Source organism: Etheostoma spectabile, chromosome 7 (assembly GCF_008692095.1).
Source record: "Etheostoma spectabile isolate EspeVRDwgs_2016 chromosome 7, UIUC_Espe_1.0, whole genome shotgun sequence".
Taxonomy (NCBI): Eukaryota; Metazoa; Chordata; class Actinopteri; order Perciformes; family Percidae; genus Etheostoma; species Etheostoma spectabile.
This window is the reverse complement of record NC_045739.1, coordinates 24317992-24335000: the sequence shown is the minus strand read 5'-3', so window position 1 is coordinate 24335000 and position 17009 is coordinate 24317992. Positions and strand designations below refer to the sequence as shown.

At 44.3% G+C, this 17009-nt stretch overlaps 1 protein-coding gene across 1 annotated transcript; it reads right to left on the bottom strand.

Annotated features, from left to right (window-relative positions):
- Positions 1-3668: 3668 nt before the first annotated feature.
- On the bottom strand, positions 3669-16153 carry LOC116693030 (solute carrier family 2, facilitated glucose transporter member 1). The gene is made up of 14 exons (XM_032521702.1): positions 16145-16153; positions 13565-13725; positions 12657-12897; positions 11899-11934; positions 11779-11814; positions 11659-11694; positions 11539-11574; positions 11419-11454; positions 11172-11334; positions 10064-10251; positions 8494-8598; positions 5892-5993; positions 5267-5470; positions 3669-3875 (listed from the first exon to the last, which is right to left on the bottom strand). Exons 1-14 carry the CDS (start codon positions 16151-16153, stop codon positions 3669-3671), a joined length of 1560 nt encoding a protein of 519 aa, XP_032377593.1.
- Between the last annotated feature and the right edge of the window lie 856 nt (positions 16154-17009).

Genomic DNA, 17009 nt, shown 5'->3' with positions numbered 1-17009 from the left:
GTGTGTGTATGTATGTGTGTGTATATGTGTTTGTGTGTGTGTGTCTGGTGTATATCTGTGTTTGTGTGTGTGTGTGTGTGTGTATGTATTATGGGTTGTTGTGTGTGGTATAATTGTGTGTATGTATGTGGGTGTGTGTGTGCATATATGGGTTTTGTATATGTGTGTGTGTGTTACAGTTGTATGTATATATGTGTTGTGTGTTTTGTGTTTTTGTTGTGTGATTGTGTGTGGTGTAAATGTGTGTATTATATATTGTGTTGTGTGTATAATATGTTGTGGTTTGTATAATGGGTGTTTTGTGCGGATGTTAGTATTGTGTGGGTTAAGACAGTACTGAGTAAATGTACTTAGTTACATTCAGCATATCCAAATACTACCCTGACCTTCAGTGTTTATTAATAATTATATTTATAAAATCATGTCAAAGGAAGTAAGAAATCCCGTGAACCGTGAGTTTATTACTGTATATATTTTTTATACTGTATATATTGTTTATTACTGTATATATTGTTAATTACTGTATATATTGTTTATTACTGTATATATTGTTAATTAAAGTGTATATTGTTTTTTACTGTATTATTGTTTTTTTACCTGTATATATTGTTTATTACTGATATATTGTTAATTACTGTGTAATTGTTTATTACTGGTTATTGTTTATTTCTGTATAATGTTTATTACTGTATTTATTGTTAATTACTGTATATATTGTTTATTACGTTATATTGTTAATTACTGTATATTTGTTTTTTACTGGTATATTGTTAATTACTGTATATATTGTTTATTACTGTATATATTGTTAATTACTGTATATATTGTTTATTCCTGTATATATTGTTAATTACTGTGTATATTGTTTATTACTGTATATATTGTTTATTACTGTATATATTGTTTATTACTGTATATATTGTTTATTACTGTGTATATTGTTTATTACTGTATTTATCGTTTATTTCCAAAACCCTGTTGAGTTGGTCTGTAGAACAATTAAACAATAAAGTACAAATCACAGCACAGCTCCCTGATTGTAAAAAAATAATAATAATTATGTCCTCTCAGACGTAATATGTTGACTGGAATTTATTTTTCAAACCATTTTACATTTAGTGTATACATTTATAAATCTGCACGTTGATTTCATTGCAGCAGCAGAAACACATTTGAATAATAAATGACTTTTGAATAATGTTCTTACATTATCCTTACTTCTTATAATGTGAATAAATTACATACGCTGTCTCTCTTTTGATTATGCTGTTATAGTTTTAGACTGGCGGGGAACTTCCTGTGACACGCTGAGCTCCTCTCCTTTAGCTTTCCATTTGTGTGCTACGTCCTGCAGTGCCCTGCTACGCCCTGCTACGTCCTACTACATCCTGCTACGTCCTGCTACGTCCTGCAGTGCCTTGCTATGTCCTGCTACGTCATGTTACGTCCTGCAGTGCCCTGCTACATCCTGCTACGTCCCGTTACGTCCTGCTACGTCCTGCAGTGCCTTGCTACGTCCTGTAGTGCCCTGCTACGTCCTGTTACGTCCTGCTAAATCCTGCAGTGCCCTGCTACGCCCTGCTACATCCTGCAGTGCCCTGCTACGTCCTGCTACGTCCTGCTACGTCTTGTCACATCCTGCAGTGCCTTGCTATGTCCTGCTACGTCCTGCAGTGCCCTGCTACACCCTGCAGTGCCCTGCTACGTCCATGCTACGTCCTGCAGTGCCGTGCTACGTCCTGCTATACCCTGCTACGCCCTGCTACGTCCTGCAGTGCCCTGCTACACCCTGCAGTGCCCTGCTACGTCATGCTACGTCCTGCAGTGCCGTGCTACGTCCTGCTATACCCTGCAGTGCCCTGCTACGCCCTGCTACGTCCTGCAGTGCCCTGCTACACCCTGCAGTGCCCTGCTACGTCCTGCTCCGTCATGCAGTGCCCTGCTACGTCCTGCAGTGCCCTGCTACACCCTGCAGTGCCCTGCTACGTCCTGCTACGTCCTGCAGTGCCTTGCTATGTCCTGCTACGTCATGTTACGTCCTGCAGTGCCCTGCTACATCCTGCTACGTCCCGTTACGTCCTGCTACGTCCTGCAGTGCCTTGCTACGTCCTGTAGTGCCCTGCTACGTCTGTTACGTCCTGCTAAATCCTGCAGTGCCCTGCTACGCCCTGCTACATCCTGCAGTGCCCTGCTACGTCCTGCTACGTCTGCTACGTCTTGTCACATCTGCAGTGCCTTGCTATGTCCTGCTACGTCCTGCAGTGCCCTGCTACACCCTGCAGTGCCCTGCTACGTCATGCTACGTCCTGCAGTGCCGTGCTACGTCCTGCTATACCCTGCTACGCCCTGCTACGTCCTGCAGTGCCCTGCTACACCCTGCAGTGCCCTGCTACGTCATGCTACGTCCTGCAGTGCCGTGCTACGTCCTGCTATACCCTGCAGTGCCCTGCTACGCCCTGCTACGTCCTGCAGTGCCCTGCTACACCCTGCAGTGCCCTGCTACGTCCTGCTCCGTCATGCAGTGCCCTGCTACGTCCTGCAGTGCCCTGCTACACCCTGCAGTGCCCTGCTACGTCATGCTACGTCCTGCAGTGCCGTGCTACGTCCTGCTATATCCTGCAGTGCCCTGCTACGTCCTGCTCCGTCATGCAGTGCCCTGCTACACCCTGCAGTGCCCTGCTACGTCATGCTACGTCCTGCAGTGCCCTGCTACGTCCTGCTCCGTCATGCAGTGCCCTGCTACGTCCTGCAGTGCCCTGCTACACCCTGCAGTGCCCTGCTACGTCATGCTACGTCCTGCAGTGCCCTGCTACGTCCTGCTCCGTCATGCAGTGCCCTGCTACGTCCTGCAGTGCCCTAGACCTGCTCTATCTGTAAATTACAGTCTTCAAACCAGGTCATTTAAATTCCAAATTAGAAAACAGAACTGCATAACAAGCAAGAAAAAGGATATTTTGAATAAGAATAACACTACGTAACATAACTCCAAATATTTACAGTTTAAACCCACCGTTTGTTTTCTGCTGCAGCCTCACTTTCTTAATTTTAAAAGCCTATGGAAGACATTTCCAGTGATGAACACAGACTTCCTACAGGCTGAACATTGACGTCCTCTAGAGCTGCAAAGATGAATCGATTAGTTGTCAACTGTACAACAAATATTTTTGATAAACGATCAATCAGTTTGGGTAATTATTTATGAAAATTCTCTAATTCAAGTTGCTTGAATGTGATTTTGTAGTTTCTTCTCTCCTCTGTGTAAACTCAGTAAACTGAATATCTTTGAGTTGTGGACAAAACAAGACATTTGAGGACGTCTTCTTGGGCTTTTGAGAAACAGTGATCCACTTTTTTCACCATTTTACTGTATAGACCAAACAACTGATCGATAAAAAATAAAATGATTATAAAATTAATCGACAATTAAAAAATAATTGTTAGTTGCTTCACTAATATCCTCAGTCAGGTCATCCATCTTTGTTACCGTCTGCCTAAACCTCTCAGGTAATACTGGCTGATAGAAACACGTAGTACAGTACACATAGTAGTATCCTAAAAGTGTACCCTAAGTAGTAGTATCCTAAAAGTGTACCCTAAGTAGTAGTATTCTAAAAGTGTAGCAGGTAACTTTGCTGCAAACAAGTGTGTGCGTGCATGTACGGCAGCTCTCAAAGGTCGGGGTCGTCCCCCCTCAGGGTGTTGAACTCTTCGGGTGCAGAGTACTTGTCAGCGCCGTGACCGGCTGACTGGCGGAAGCCCGCCGAAATCTCATCGAAGGTGCGGCCCTTGGTCTCGGGAACCTTGAAGTAGGTGAAGGTGAAGAAGCCCAGCAGCAGGACGATGAAGATGATGAAGACGTACGGGCCGCAGAGTTGCTGGGGAGGCGAAACATTTCTTGTGAATAAGGGGAACAAGCTAAAGTATGTTTACTGTCAACAGTTCAGAAGGTTGATGGAAGTTTTGGACCGAATATACATGTACAATCATAGACTATAAAAAAAATAATGGAAGAAGTTTCCTAGTCTGAGAAGTGAAGCTGGAGCTTCTTAAAGCTGCATTCTCTCTAACGTCCAGCAGGGGGAGACTCCTTAAAGCTGCATTCTCTCTAACGTCCAGCAGGGGGAGACTCCTTAAAGCTGCATTCTCTCTAACGTCCAGCAGGGGGAGACTCCTTAAAGCTGCATTCTCTCTAACGTCCTGCAGGGGGAGACTCCTTAAAGCTGCATTCTCTCTAACGTCCAGCAGGGGGAGACTCCTTAAAGCTGCATTCTCTCTAACGTCCAGCAGGGGGAGACTCCTTAAAGCTGCATTCTCTCTAACGTCCAGCAGGGGGAGACTCCTTAAAGCTGCATTCTCTCTAACGTCCAGCAGGGGGAGACTCCTTAAAGCTGCATTCTCTCTAACGTCCAGCAAGGGGAGACTCCTTAAAGCTGCATTCTCTCTAACGTCCAGCAGGGGGAGACTCCTTAAAGCTGCATTCTCTCTAACGTCCAGCAGGGGGAGACTCCATTGGCTCCAAAAACAAGTCTGTCTCTATAGAAGTCTATGAGACAATGAGCCCATTTCTCATTTGATTTGTTACCTTAGTAAATTTTTTCATAAGTTTATGATCTCAATCGCAAGTTCCAGGGCTTCTCAACACAGCATGATGTTCATTTAGTAAACAAGGGTCCCATTTATTTTAAAAGACGATAAAGCAGGGGATGCTTCAGGAACTGTCAGTCAGGACAGAGGCTTAGCGATGCTAACCATGCTAACACTGTGGACATTAAAATTAAATAAAGTGCCTCAGCTTGTTTTTGGGTGTTGTCCGTGTTTTCATCTTAAACTTTGAGCAGCTCTGTGATTTTACTTAAGAAAAATTGGAACATTTCATCACCTACAAACATCTTGTTCAGCGTTATGGCAACCTAGCTAGCTAGCTACCGCTAGCATTAGCTGGTCACTTAAAGAAAAGTTTGTTGATTTTCTGTAGCGCCAGTACCCGGTAACTCCCCGCATGATGACTTGCTTCAGAAGGTTTGAAAATCAACTTTCCCCCTATTAGCTTTTAGCTTAGCACAACACCATTGCAACAGTAAACAACTCTCTCCAGCTCCACCCTCTTATTAAAAACATCACATCCGCTAGCAAAACAACAAGTTGACGACGTCCAAATTGCCAAACCGGAGGCTTCAAAGCGGCGACAAACTAATGTGTGAAGTCCCGGATGCTTCTCCCACTATTTTAACAGTCTATAAGTCATTTTAACTTCAAGATGTCTTACCTCGACATACGGGAAGCCAATCCCCACTAAGAAGTTGGCCGACCAGTTGGACAACCCAGCAACTGCGATGGCGGACGGCCGGGGCCCCTGGCTGAAGAGCTCCGCCACGATGAACCAGGGGATGGGGCCGGGGCCAATTTCAAAAAAGGCCACGAAACTGAAGATGGCCGCGATGCTGACGTAGGACATCCAACTGAGCTGGTCCTGAGAAACACAGCACACCCCTGAAGCTTTCAGCCACTGCATTTAACCCTTGTGTTGTCCTCGGGTCAAATTGACCCGTTTCTAAGTGTTACTATATCAGAAATATGTTTAATTTGGTGTTTTATTTTATCTTCTATAATTCATAATTTCTGCCTTTTTAACTAAAAACTTATGTATAATTTGATCTGACCATGACTTCCAAGAATAAGTGTAAAACCTATTATTATTATTTTTTTTTAAAGCGTCAATAGCATGGAAAAAGTGACAAATGAATCAGAAAAGCACCAATAAAAATTATTTTTCAATTTTGACCTGGAAGGATAAGTTCATAACAAACGTCCATTCATAACGGGAAGACAACACAAGGGTTAAAAACCCCTTCATGGATTTAGGACTGTCGGAGATAATGTCAAACACTTACCAACAACGCCATGGCAACAGTTAGGAAAACTGCCGAAACCGCCATTCCCATCAAACCGACGAGGTGGAGGGGTCTCCTGCCGACTCGCTCAACCACAAACAGCTGCACAGACGGAGAGAAAGTAGCGTATATAGAGAGGTGAAGGCCGAGGGAACTAGGGAGAGACTAGTGATGATTTGAGCCATGAGTTACACATGTGATGTTCGTCAATTTCAAAGATAATTTTGGAAGTGAGAAGAAAGTCTCATTTAGAAACTGTTGAAGTGTGAGACGTCATTAGCAAGGCTACAGACTTCAAAGTCTCTGAGTGACGTCACGCAGCTGAAAGGACATATACGACGTATACGTCCGTAAAAAGAGGAATTAAAAAAAGAGGAATAAAAAAAATCATGTTTTGGAAATTTATCTTAATGCCTTAACTAAAAAAAATAGGTAAAATCCAACCTTTAAGGACACTTACTAAAAATAAAAATCTGCTTCTATGGGAATTTAACATAGGGGGGTGTTTACTTATGCCCCTGTATTTTAACATAGGGGGGTGTATACTTATGCCCCTGTATTTTAACATAGGGGGGTGTATACTTATGCCCCTGTATTTTAACATAGGGGGGTGTATACTTATGCCCCTGTATTTTAACATAGGGGGGTGGATACTTATGCCCCTGTATTTTAACATAGGGGGGTGTACTGAAAATAACCAGCTCCTCAACACCACCAAAACCAAGGAGCTCATCGTGGACTTCAGAAAGGAGCCAAGAGGCACGCACGACACCATCCACATCGATGGAATGGCTGTTGAGCGTGTCTCCAGTTTCAAGTTTCTGGGGATCCACATCTCGGCGGACATGTCCTGGTCAACCAACACCTCCTGCCTGGTCAAGAAGGCTCACCAGCGCCTCTTCTTCCTGAGGACACTGAGGAAGAATCAGCTTTCCTCAACTATCCTGGTGAACTTCTATCGCTGTGCAATAGAAAGCATCCTGACAAACTGTGCAACAGTGTGGTATGGGAGCTGTTCTGTTGCAGAGCGCAAGGCACTGCAGCGGGTGGTGAAAACCGCCCAGCGCATCACCGGGACTCCACTGCCCGCCATCGAGCACATCCAGAGGAAACGCTGTCTGCATCGAGCTCGCAGCATCCTGAAGGACTCCTCTCACCCAGCCCACAGACTGTTTTCTCTCCTGCCCTCCGGCAGGCGTTTCAGGGTCCTCCGGACCAGGACCAGCAGACTAAGAACAGTTTTTTCCCCAGAGCTGTCTCTTTATTGAACTCTAATCCTCATTGATCCCACTCCCCTCATATACTGACAGACTCTCCTCTCCCTCCTCACACCTGCCTCCATTTTGTTATCTGCAATATTATAATGTTCATCTGCACTGCTGACTGTTACTATAGTAACGACTGTTTACATCTGCATCTTTTGCACTACTTACCTTTTTGCACTACTTACATTTCATTTGCACTGCTGACTGTTTATTTATTTACAGTACCAATTGTTTACATTTACATCCGCACTACCGTACTTTAACTGTAATATGCAATTACTTTCCACCGCACTTTAATTCGGATAGTTTCTGCCCAAACTTTACCTTATTTCATTAGTATATTATGCTGTTTGCACATATCTGTAAAAATTTGCAATTATAGTAATATCCACCAAATTCCTAGCTGTAAATCTTGCTCACAATACCTGTTATCTATATTTTGTATTCATAGGACAAACCCATCTGTAAAACTCTGTTTATAATAGTATTCTTTTCTATATTTATTCATTACATATCCATGTCTTGCACTTACGGAACCAGTGTATATCCTGCACTTACTGCTATTTCACTTCTGGTTAGACCCAAACTGCATTTCGTGCCCTGTACCTGTACATGTGTAATGACAATAAGGTTGAATCTAATCTAATCTAATCTAATCTATACTTATGCCCCCTGTATTTTAACATAGGGGGGTCTATACTTATGCCCCTGTATTTTAACATAGGGGGGTGTATACTTATGCCCCTGTATTTTAACATAGGGGGTGTATACTTATGCCCCCTGTATTTTAACATAGGGGGGTGTATACTTATGCCCCTGTATTTTAACATAGGGGGTTTATACTTATGCCCCTGTATTTTAACATAGGGGGGTGTATACTTATGTCCCCTGTATTTTAACATAGGGGGTGTATACTTATGCCCCCTGTATTTTAACATAGGGGGGTGTATACTTATGCCCCTGTATTTTAACATAGGGGGGTGTATACTTATGTCCCCTGTATTTTAACATAGGGGGTGTATACTTATGCCCCCTGTATTTTAACATAGGGGGTGTATACTTATGCCCCTGTATTTTAACATAGGGGGGTGTATACTTATGCCCCTGTATTTTAACATAGAGGGTGTATACTTATGCCCCTGTATTTTAACATAGGGGGGTGTATACTTATGCTCCTGTATTTTAACATAGGGGGGTGTAGGATTTTACCCCATTTTTTAATTAAGGCATTAAGATCAATTTCCAGAAGATGATTTTTTTTATTCCTCTTTTTAGTCAACTTAAGCCTGGGGGGGTAAACTTATGAGCATAACTGTATGCTTCTTTTTGGGACTTACAGAGACCACCGTGAAGGCGGTGTTGACCACTCCTGCACCGATGGTTGCGTAGACCGGCTGGGACACCCCCGCTCGCTCAAAGATCCCCGTCGAGTAGTAAAACACCTGAAGAGGAGGACACTCCAGTTACAGTTACTCCAGTTACAGTTACTGTTACTCCAGTTACTGTTACTCCAGTTACAGTTACTCCAGTTACTGTTACTCCAGTTACAGTTACTGTTACTCCAGTTACTGTTACTCCGGTTACAGTTACTGTTACTCCAGTTACTGTTACTCCAGTTACAGTTACTGTTACTCCAGTTACAGTTACTCCAGTTACTGTTACTCCAGTTACTGTTACTCCAGTTACAGTTACTGTTACTCCAGTTACTGTTACTCCAGTTACAGTTACTGTTACTCCAGTTACAGTTACTCCAGTTACAGTTACTGTTACTCCAGTTACTGTTACTCCAGTTACAGTTACTCCAGTTACAGTTACTGTTACTCCAGTTACTGTTACTCCAGTTACAGTTACTGTTACTCCAGTTACAGTTACTCCAGTTACTGTTACTCCAGTTACAGTTACTGTTACTCCAGTTACAGTTACTCCAGTTACAGTTACTGTTACTCCAGTTGCTGTTACTCCAGTTACAGTTACTGTTACTCCAGTTACTGTTACTCCGGTTACAGTTACTGTTACTCCAGTTACTGTTACTCCAGTTACTGTTACTCCAGTTACTGTTACTCCGGTTACAGTTACTGTTACTCCAGTTACTGTTACTCCAGTTGCAGTTACTGTTACTCCAGTTACTGTTACTCCAGTTACAGTTACTGTTACTCCAGTTACAGTTACTCCAGTTACAGTTACTGTTACTCCAGTTACAGTTACTCCAGTTACAGTTACTGTTACTCCAGTTACTGTTACTCCAGTTACTGTTACTCCAGTTGCAGTTACAGTTACTCCAGTTACAGTTACAGGTATCATTGGGTCATCTCTACTTCATTTGTGTTTAAAAAAAGAATGAATTGTGTTAGAACGAAAGCATCAAAAGCAGCCCGCTTCTTTTGTTTTTGGCACTTCTTATCATCAATAATTGTTTTTGGATTTAAGAATGAAAAAGTGGAAGCATAATTTGTTATAGCACTATTAAACACAAAACAGAAGTTACATAGGGTTTTTCATTTGTGTGTGTGTGTGTGTGTGTGTTTGTATAAATGTGTGTGTGTGTGTGTCTGTGTCTGTGACTGAATGTATGCACATGTCTGTGTTTTTGTGTCTGTATATGTGTGTGTGCGCATGTATGTATGTATGTATGTATCCATGTGTGTGTGTGTGTGTGTGTGTATGTATGCACATATGTGTGTGTGTGCATGTATGTATGTATGTGTGTGTGTGTCTGTATGCATGCATATGCGCGTGTGTATGTGTGTGTGTATGTATGTACAGTATGTGTGTTTTTGTGTATGTGTATATCTGTGTGTGTGTATGTGTGTGTGTGTTTATTACAAATGAACTACAGATCACCAGATGATACCCAGTCTCTTCTTCTCCTGTTTCTACAGATCTGGTCCTCGGACCCTGGGGACTCACAGCGTTGATCCCAGACAGCTGCTGGGAGAGCTGCAGCATGACGGCGACGAACAGCGGCTGGCGGTACGCGGCGGAGCGGAACAGCTCGGGGATGGTCACCGTCTTCTCCCTCATCATCTGCTGGCTCTCCTCCTTCATCTCCTGCATGTCCTCGCTCACCTCGTCCGTCCCCCGCAGCTTCACCAGGACTGGAGGACAGGGGGTCAAGTAGTTACACCATCAGCCTGCTAACCCCAGGGCTGGGGGTCACAGGTTACCGTGACGATTAACGATAGACCATACCGATAATCTCACGTTAACGCAATTCTGCAATAGTCGACATGTTGCTAGTCAATCCTGTAATAATGCAACGTGATATCTCACTATGAAAAGCTTAAGATCTTTATTCACTGCAAGTCAAGTTTTGTAAAATGTGTGTATGTGTGTGTGTGCATGTATGTATGTATGTATGTGTGTATGCATATGTGTGTGTTGTCTGTATGTGTGAATGTATGAATGTGTGTGTTATCTGTATGTGTGTGTTATCTGAATGTGTGTGTGTGTGTGTGTTTGTGTGTGTGTGTGTGTGTGTGTGTGTGTGAGTGTTTTTGTGTCTGCACATCTGTGTCTGTGTGTGTGTTTGTATGTGTTTGTGTGTGTGTGTGTGTGTGTGTGTGGTGTCTGTATATGTGTGTGTTTGTGTGTGTATATATGTGTGTTTGTGTGTGTATGTGTGTGTGTATGTGTGTGTGTGTATATGTGTGTGTGTGTGTCTGTTTGTGTGTGTTTGTGTCTGTATGTGTGAGTGTGTGTGTGTGTGTGTGTGTGTGTGTGTGTGTGTTGTGTGTGAGTGTTTTTGTGTCTGTATGTGTGTGTGTGTGGTGTGTGTGTGTGTGTGAGAGCGTTTTTGTGTCTGCATATGTCTGTGTTTGTGTTTGTGTGTGTGTCTGTATATGTGTGTGTTTCTATCTGCACGTGTCTGTGTGTGTGTGTGTATGTGTGTGTTTCTATCGCACATGTGTTTGTGTGTGTGTGTGTGTGGTATGTGTGTGTGTGTCTGTATATGTGTGTGTGTGTCTGTATATGTGTGGTGTGTGTGTGTGTATGTGTGTGTGTGTGTGTGTCTTACTGCTGCGGGCCTTGCTCTCATCGTTGCGGTTGATGAGGACGTATCGGGGGCTCTCGGGGCAGAGAGGCAGCAGAACGCACTGCAGCACGGAGGGCAGCAGCGTGAAGCCCAGCAGCAGCGGCCACAGGGACGCGTTGCCCAGGATGTACTCGACCCCGAAGACCTACACAACACACAGCACGCCGCTTACACACCCCGAAGACCTACACAACACACAGCACGCCGCTTACACACCCCGAAGACCTACACAACACACAGCACTCCGCTTACACACCCCGAAGACCTACACAACACACAGCACGCCGCTTACACACCCCGAAGACCTACACAACACACAGCACGCCGCTTACACACCCCGAAGACCTACACAACACACAGCACTCCGCTTACACACCCCGAAGACCTACACAACACACAGCACTCCGCTTACACACCCCGAAGACCTACACAACACACAGCACGCCGCTTACACACCCCGAAGACCTACACAACACACAGCACTCCGCTTACACACCCCGAAGACCTACACAACACACAGCACTCCGCTTACACACCCCGAAGACCTACACAACACACAGCACTCCGCTTACACACCCCGAAGACCTACACAACACACAGCACGCCGCTTACACACCCCGAAGACCTACACAACACACAGCACGCCGCTTACACACCCCGAAGACCTACACAACACACAGCACGCCGCTTACACACCCCGAAGACCTACACAGCACACAGCACTCCGCTTACACACCCCGAAGACCTACACAACACACAGCACGCCGCTTACACACCCCGAAGACCTACACAACACACAGCACGCCGCTTACACACCCCGAAGACCTACACAACACACAGCACGCCGCTTACACACCCCAAAGACCTACACAACATGAATGAATGATTCCTGAGAACAGCCCGAACTATTAAACTATACGGATAATTCGTTTCTCATTCTAAAGCTAGTGAAGATGGGAAATGAAGAGAGTTAGTTCAAGAGTTAACCCTCATGTTGTCTTCATGTTGTCCTCATGTTGTCCCCATGTTGTCCTATATCAATGTTCTTTTTAATTCCCCAAAATAACATGATTGATTCCAACGCTCTTTGCCAAGTACAAATCTCTACTTTCATTAATTTTGGGTCTTATTCAATTTTATAGCATTGTAAAACAAATGGAAGTGTTGTTGAAATAGTATTGAGTAAAAGTTGACATATTCCAGTCTGTGATTATCATCAACATCCATTCCTTTAATTTTAGTCTCAATAATTCCTAATATCTGCTTTTCCAACTCAAACATTAGGTATAATTTCCCATAAATAAGGTTCATTGACCGTAAAATAACTGTAAAACTAAAAGTCAGTGTTACGTAGTGTGACAAACATTGAAAAAAAGTGTCCAAAGTGTTGGAAAAAGGGACAACAAAACGTAAGAAAGAGTTAAAAACATTGATAAAAGAAGACAGCACGCGGGTTAAGGATCCCACCTGTGCCATGAGGATGCCGATCACTACGCCGAGTTGATGCAGCGTTCCCAAAGCCCCGCGGAGAGACGTGGGCGAGATTTCCTCAACGTACATGGGCACGAAGCCGGTGGAGAGGCCGCAGTAGAGGCCCACTACGAAACGTCCAACGATGAGCATCTCAAAGGACGCAGCCAGCTTGGAGAGGCCCATAAACAGAGCAGCAATGAAGGCAAGCACATTGGCCATGAGCATGGAGTTCTTCCTTTAGAGATATAAGAGTATTCATTGAGGATTTAATGTTGCGGGTCACTGGAAGCGTCATGAGGAGAATCATTACTATCTTTATTTAAGAGTCTAGTCTTTCAATGTGAGAGTATTTGGCGTTGATTACCCATTTTTGTAATGTCTTCCCCTTAAAACCTTTTTGTTTTGACCAATTATTTCTAGTCGTTGAATGGTTATGAGGAATGAATGGTTAGTTAATGATTAGTTACTGATTGACCGATTCAAGCACTAGATAGAAAGAGAGAGAGAGAGAGAGAGATAGATAGATAGATAGACAGACAGACAGACAGACAGACAGACAGATAGACAGATAGATAGACAGACAGATAGATAGATAGATAGATAGATAGATAGATAGATAGATAGATCGACGGATAGATAGATAGATAGATAGATAGATAGATAGATAGATAGATAGATAGACAGACAGATAGATAGATAGATAGATAGATTTCCAGTGTACAGTTTGAGCAGAAGCAGAGAAAATCTTAGCACATGCAGCGTGTTTTTGAGTGTAAAGACAGATGTTTGAGGGAAAGCATTTTTTAAAATCTGAAGGTGAAATCAATGAGAAATGCACTCAAATTGAAAGACCCCTCTCTTGAATAAATATAGGAATTTACAGCATGTCCAGAGAGTCGTACCTGCCGAAACGGTTGACAAAGAGGCCGACGGAGAAGGAGCCGAACATTCCTCCTATGGAGAAGATGGCGACGGAGAGCGACCACAGAGCTGTTAACACGGTCTGAGGGATGGGCTCTGAAAACCTGCTGCTCCACGTCTCGTTGTAGAAGCTCTCAATGATCTGAAACACACAAACAAGGCAGATTCAACATCCATCCATCCATCCATCTTCGTCCCCTGATCCGGTATCGGGTCGCGGGGGCAGCAGCTCCAGCAGGGGACCCCAAACTTCCCTTTCCCTGAGCCACATCAACCAGCTCCGACTGGGGGATCCCAAGGCATTCCCAGGCCAGGTTGGAGATGTAATCCCACCACCTAGTCCTGGGTCTTCCCCGAGGCCTCCTCCCAGCTGGACGTCCCTCCACCTAGTCCTGGGTCTCCCCGAGGCCTCCTCCCAGCTGGACGTCCCTCCACCTAGTCCTGGGTCTTCCCCGAGGCCTCCTCCCACCTGGACGTCCCTCCACCTAGTCCTGGGTCTCCCCGAGGCCTCCTCCCAGCTTGACGTCCCTCCACCTAGTCCTGGGTCTTCCCCGAGGCCTTCTCCCAGCTGGACGTCCCTCCACCTAGTCCTGGGTCTTCCCCGAGGCCTTCTCCCAGCTAGATTCAACTTGTCTTGTCAAATGCCGCTCAACAATGTTGGTCAGTCACTCGCTCCATAGTCTATATGTCGGTCCCCGTCCCCGACATCTTAAACTGGTGAAAAGAGGTAAACCATCCAATCGGAAGGGGCTTTAAATTTAAAGGCACTACAATGTCCGTCCCCGTCCTCTGTCTCTGTGTCGGCGCTCTAAACTGCGGCTGATTTCTGAGGACTATGGTTACCTGGTCCTCAGGTCTCTGCAGTGTAAATCCAGACAGCTAGCTAGACTTTCTGTCCAATCTGAGGACTATGGTTACCTGGTCCTCAGGTCTCTGCAGGGTAAATCCAGACAGCTAGCTAGACTATCTGTCCAATCTTAGGACTATCGTTACCTGGTTCTCAGATCTCTGCAGGGTAAATCCAGACAGCTAGCTAGACTATCTGTCCAATCTGAGGACTATGGTGACCTGGTCCTCAGGTCTCTGCAGGGTAAATCCAGACAGCTAGCTAGACTATCTGTCCAATCTGAGGACTATGGTTACCTGGTCCTCAGGTCTCTGCAGGGTAAATCCAGACAGCTAGCTAGACTGTCTGTCCAATTGGAGTCTCTGGTGACGACTAGGGTTACATAACATTGGTAGAAACAGTTTTGTTGTTGCCTTTTTGTCTCTATTTCATCACTTTTTTGTCGCCTTTTGACGCATGTACTTGTACCTTTTTTTTCGTAGCTCTTTTTTTTGTTTTTCATCACCTCTTTTCACCTTTTCGCTGTCTGGATGTTCATCACCTTTTTGTCTACTCTTCGTCCCTTTTCTGGACTTGGCTACCGTCCCTCTCTGTCTCTTGTCGGCACTCAACCTGCTGACTGGTGTTCTGAGGACTATGGTACCTGGTCCTCAGGTCTCTGCAGGGTAAATCCAGACAGCTAGCTAGACTATCTGTCCAATCTGAGGACTATGGTTACCTGGTCCTCAGGTCTCTGCAGGGTAAATCCAGACCGCTAGCTAGACTATCTGTCCAATCGGAGGTTTCTGTTGACGACTAAAACTACTTCTGAATGTACACACGTTCCACCAAAACAACTTCCTTTCCGAGGCGATTTAGCAGCGGCACTGTGGTTCCGTCCAGCGCTTAGGTTGATTGTGATTGGTTTAAAGAAATGCCAATACACCAGACCACGTTTTTCACCAGCCCTAGGATTCTGTGTGGACTAGCTAGACCTTCCTCTGCAGGGCTGTGGACGATGGTCTGGCAAGCGAGACAACTCGGTCCACCACTTCAGTCCAGACTGAAATAATTCAACTACTGGCTTCAGTGATCCCCTAGTCTGGATCCACAATGGCTCGTTTACCGGATGGTTTTGGCGGCACCAGACGTCCTTCAACTTCCGCTTTCTTTAGGTTTGGGTTCTTTGAGGAACAGCAACCGGTTCCTCCGAGCTAGAAAGCACACGCTACACGCTACATGTCAAGTTTTGAAGAAAGTGTTGGATGGTGCAGCGAGGCAGACCTGCTCGGTTCTTTCAGGGAATGATTGTAAAGATTTACAAAGAATTTACTTAGGTAATTTCTTCTCTAACTGGGACGTTTTGGGACCAATTGGTGGGATCGCTGTGGACGAAGTACACATGGAGATGCACTGGTAAGAGATAATGAGGTGCAACCATGGAGATGATGAGGTGTAACCATGTATCAGCTGATTTAAATAGCTCACGTTACTGTATTCTGTCAACTTCATTCAATATTGGATGTGGTGTTTTCCTATGCGGGGTGCGATGTTCCACCAGAACAAGTTCCTTCCTGAGACTATTTAGCAGAGCCCAAGACGATTGCCATTGGTTAAAAGAAATTCAATCACACCAGGGTTTTTTTTCTCCTATCCCAGAATGCATCTGTGGTGTAGCCCGACCTTACTCCACAGCGCAGACTAGACAGAAAGCAACCATACACAGCATTATTACAATACCCATGTTGGCAAATAGGACATTTGGTGGAGGAACAACACTAACTCAGGATGCATTACGCTGTTCTATAGCCCTCCGCCACTTTGTTTGGGATTTTCCCACATTGGGTCATCATTACATAATACTGTCATTATCAACTAAGTCTCAGGCGATAGTCCACCAGCACAACATCTTACCTTGCCAGGTAAGCTTGAGGTCCTTAATCTGCTTTAGCAGCTTCATCTCATTAACCTGCTCCCTGTCATTTCAGATCTCTGTCAGACCCCCTCAGAGCGGCCGTAGAGATGTAGGTTACCGTGCAAAAAAACAACAATCCCTGCTCGGGTTTAAGCAAGTGACATGCAACATTGTTATTATACAAATAACAGTTATATTGGACTTTGCAGGTTCATAGCAACTCCATCCGGCGGCCCGGTGTGCAGCCGCCGCCCTGAGAATAACTTCCATTACTACGGTGCTATAATGCTAAAAAAAAATGATTTATTATCTGCAATATATGTCTATTTTAATATGTTATAAATAAATAATTTAACTGTAATTCCTTGTGGTTGAGTTTGTTTTCTCTGAGGCAAGGCTCACTTCAGCAACAGGGCAATTCAAAGTGCTTTCCACAAAATCAGTTAAAAAAGCAGTTAAAAGATAAAAACAGATTGCAAGCACGTGAATACACAGTTAAAATAGAACATTAACCTTGTTGTCTTCCGTTTTAGAATGGACGTTTGTTATGAACTTATCCTTCCAGGCCAAAATTTTAAAAAAAAATTGTTTTTCCCAATTTTTGGGGCTTTTGATTTATATGCCCTTTTTTCCACTAAAAAAAAAAAACCTGAGCGGGTTTAAAAATTTTTTTAAACACTTTTCG

Bases quoted from the DNA above. Each gene is read 5' to 3' on its own strand.
- LOC116693030 (XM_032521702.1), bottom strand. The intron at 12,898-13,564 runs GTACGACTCTCT...ATATCTCTAAAG, and splicing joins TTTGTCAACCGTTTCGGCAG to GAAGAACTCCATGCTCATGG. The intron at 3,876-5,266 runs GTAAGACATCTT...TCGCCTCCCCAG, and splicing joins TTGGCTTCCCGTATGTCGAG to CAACTCTGCGGCCCGTACGT.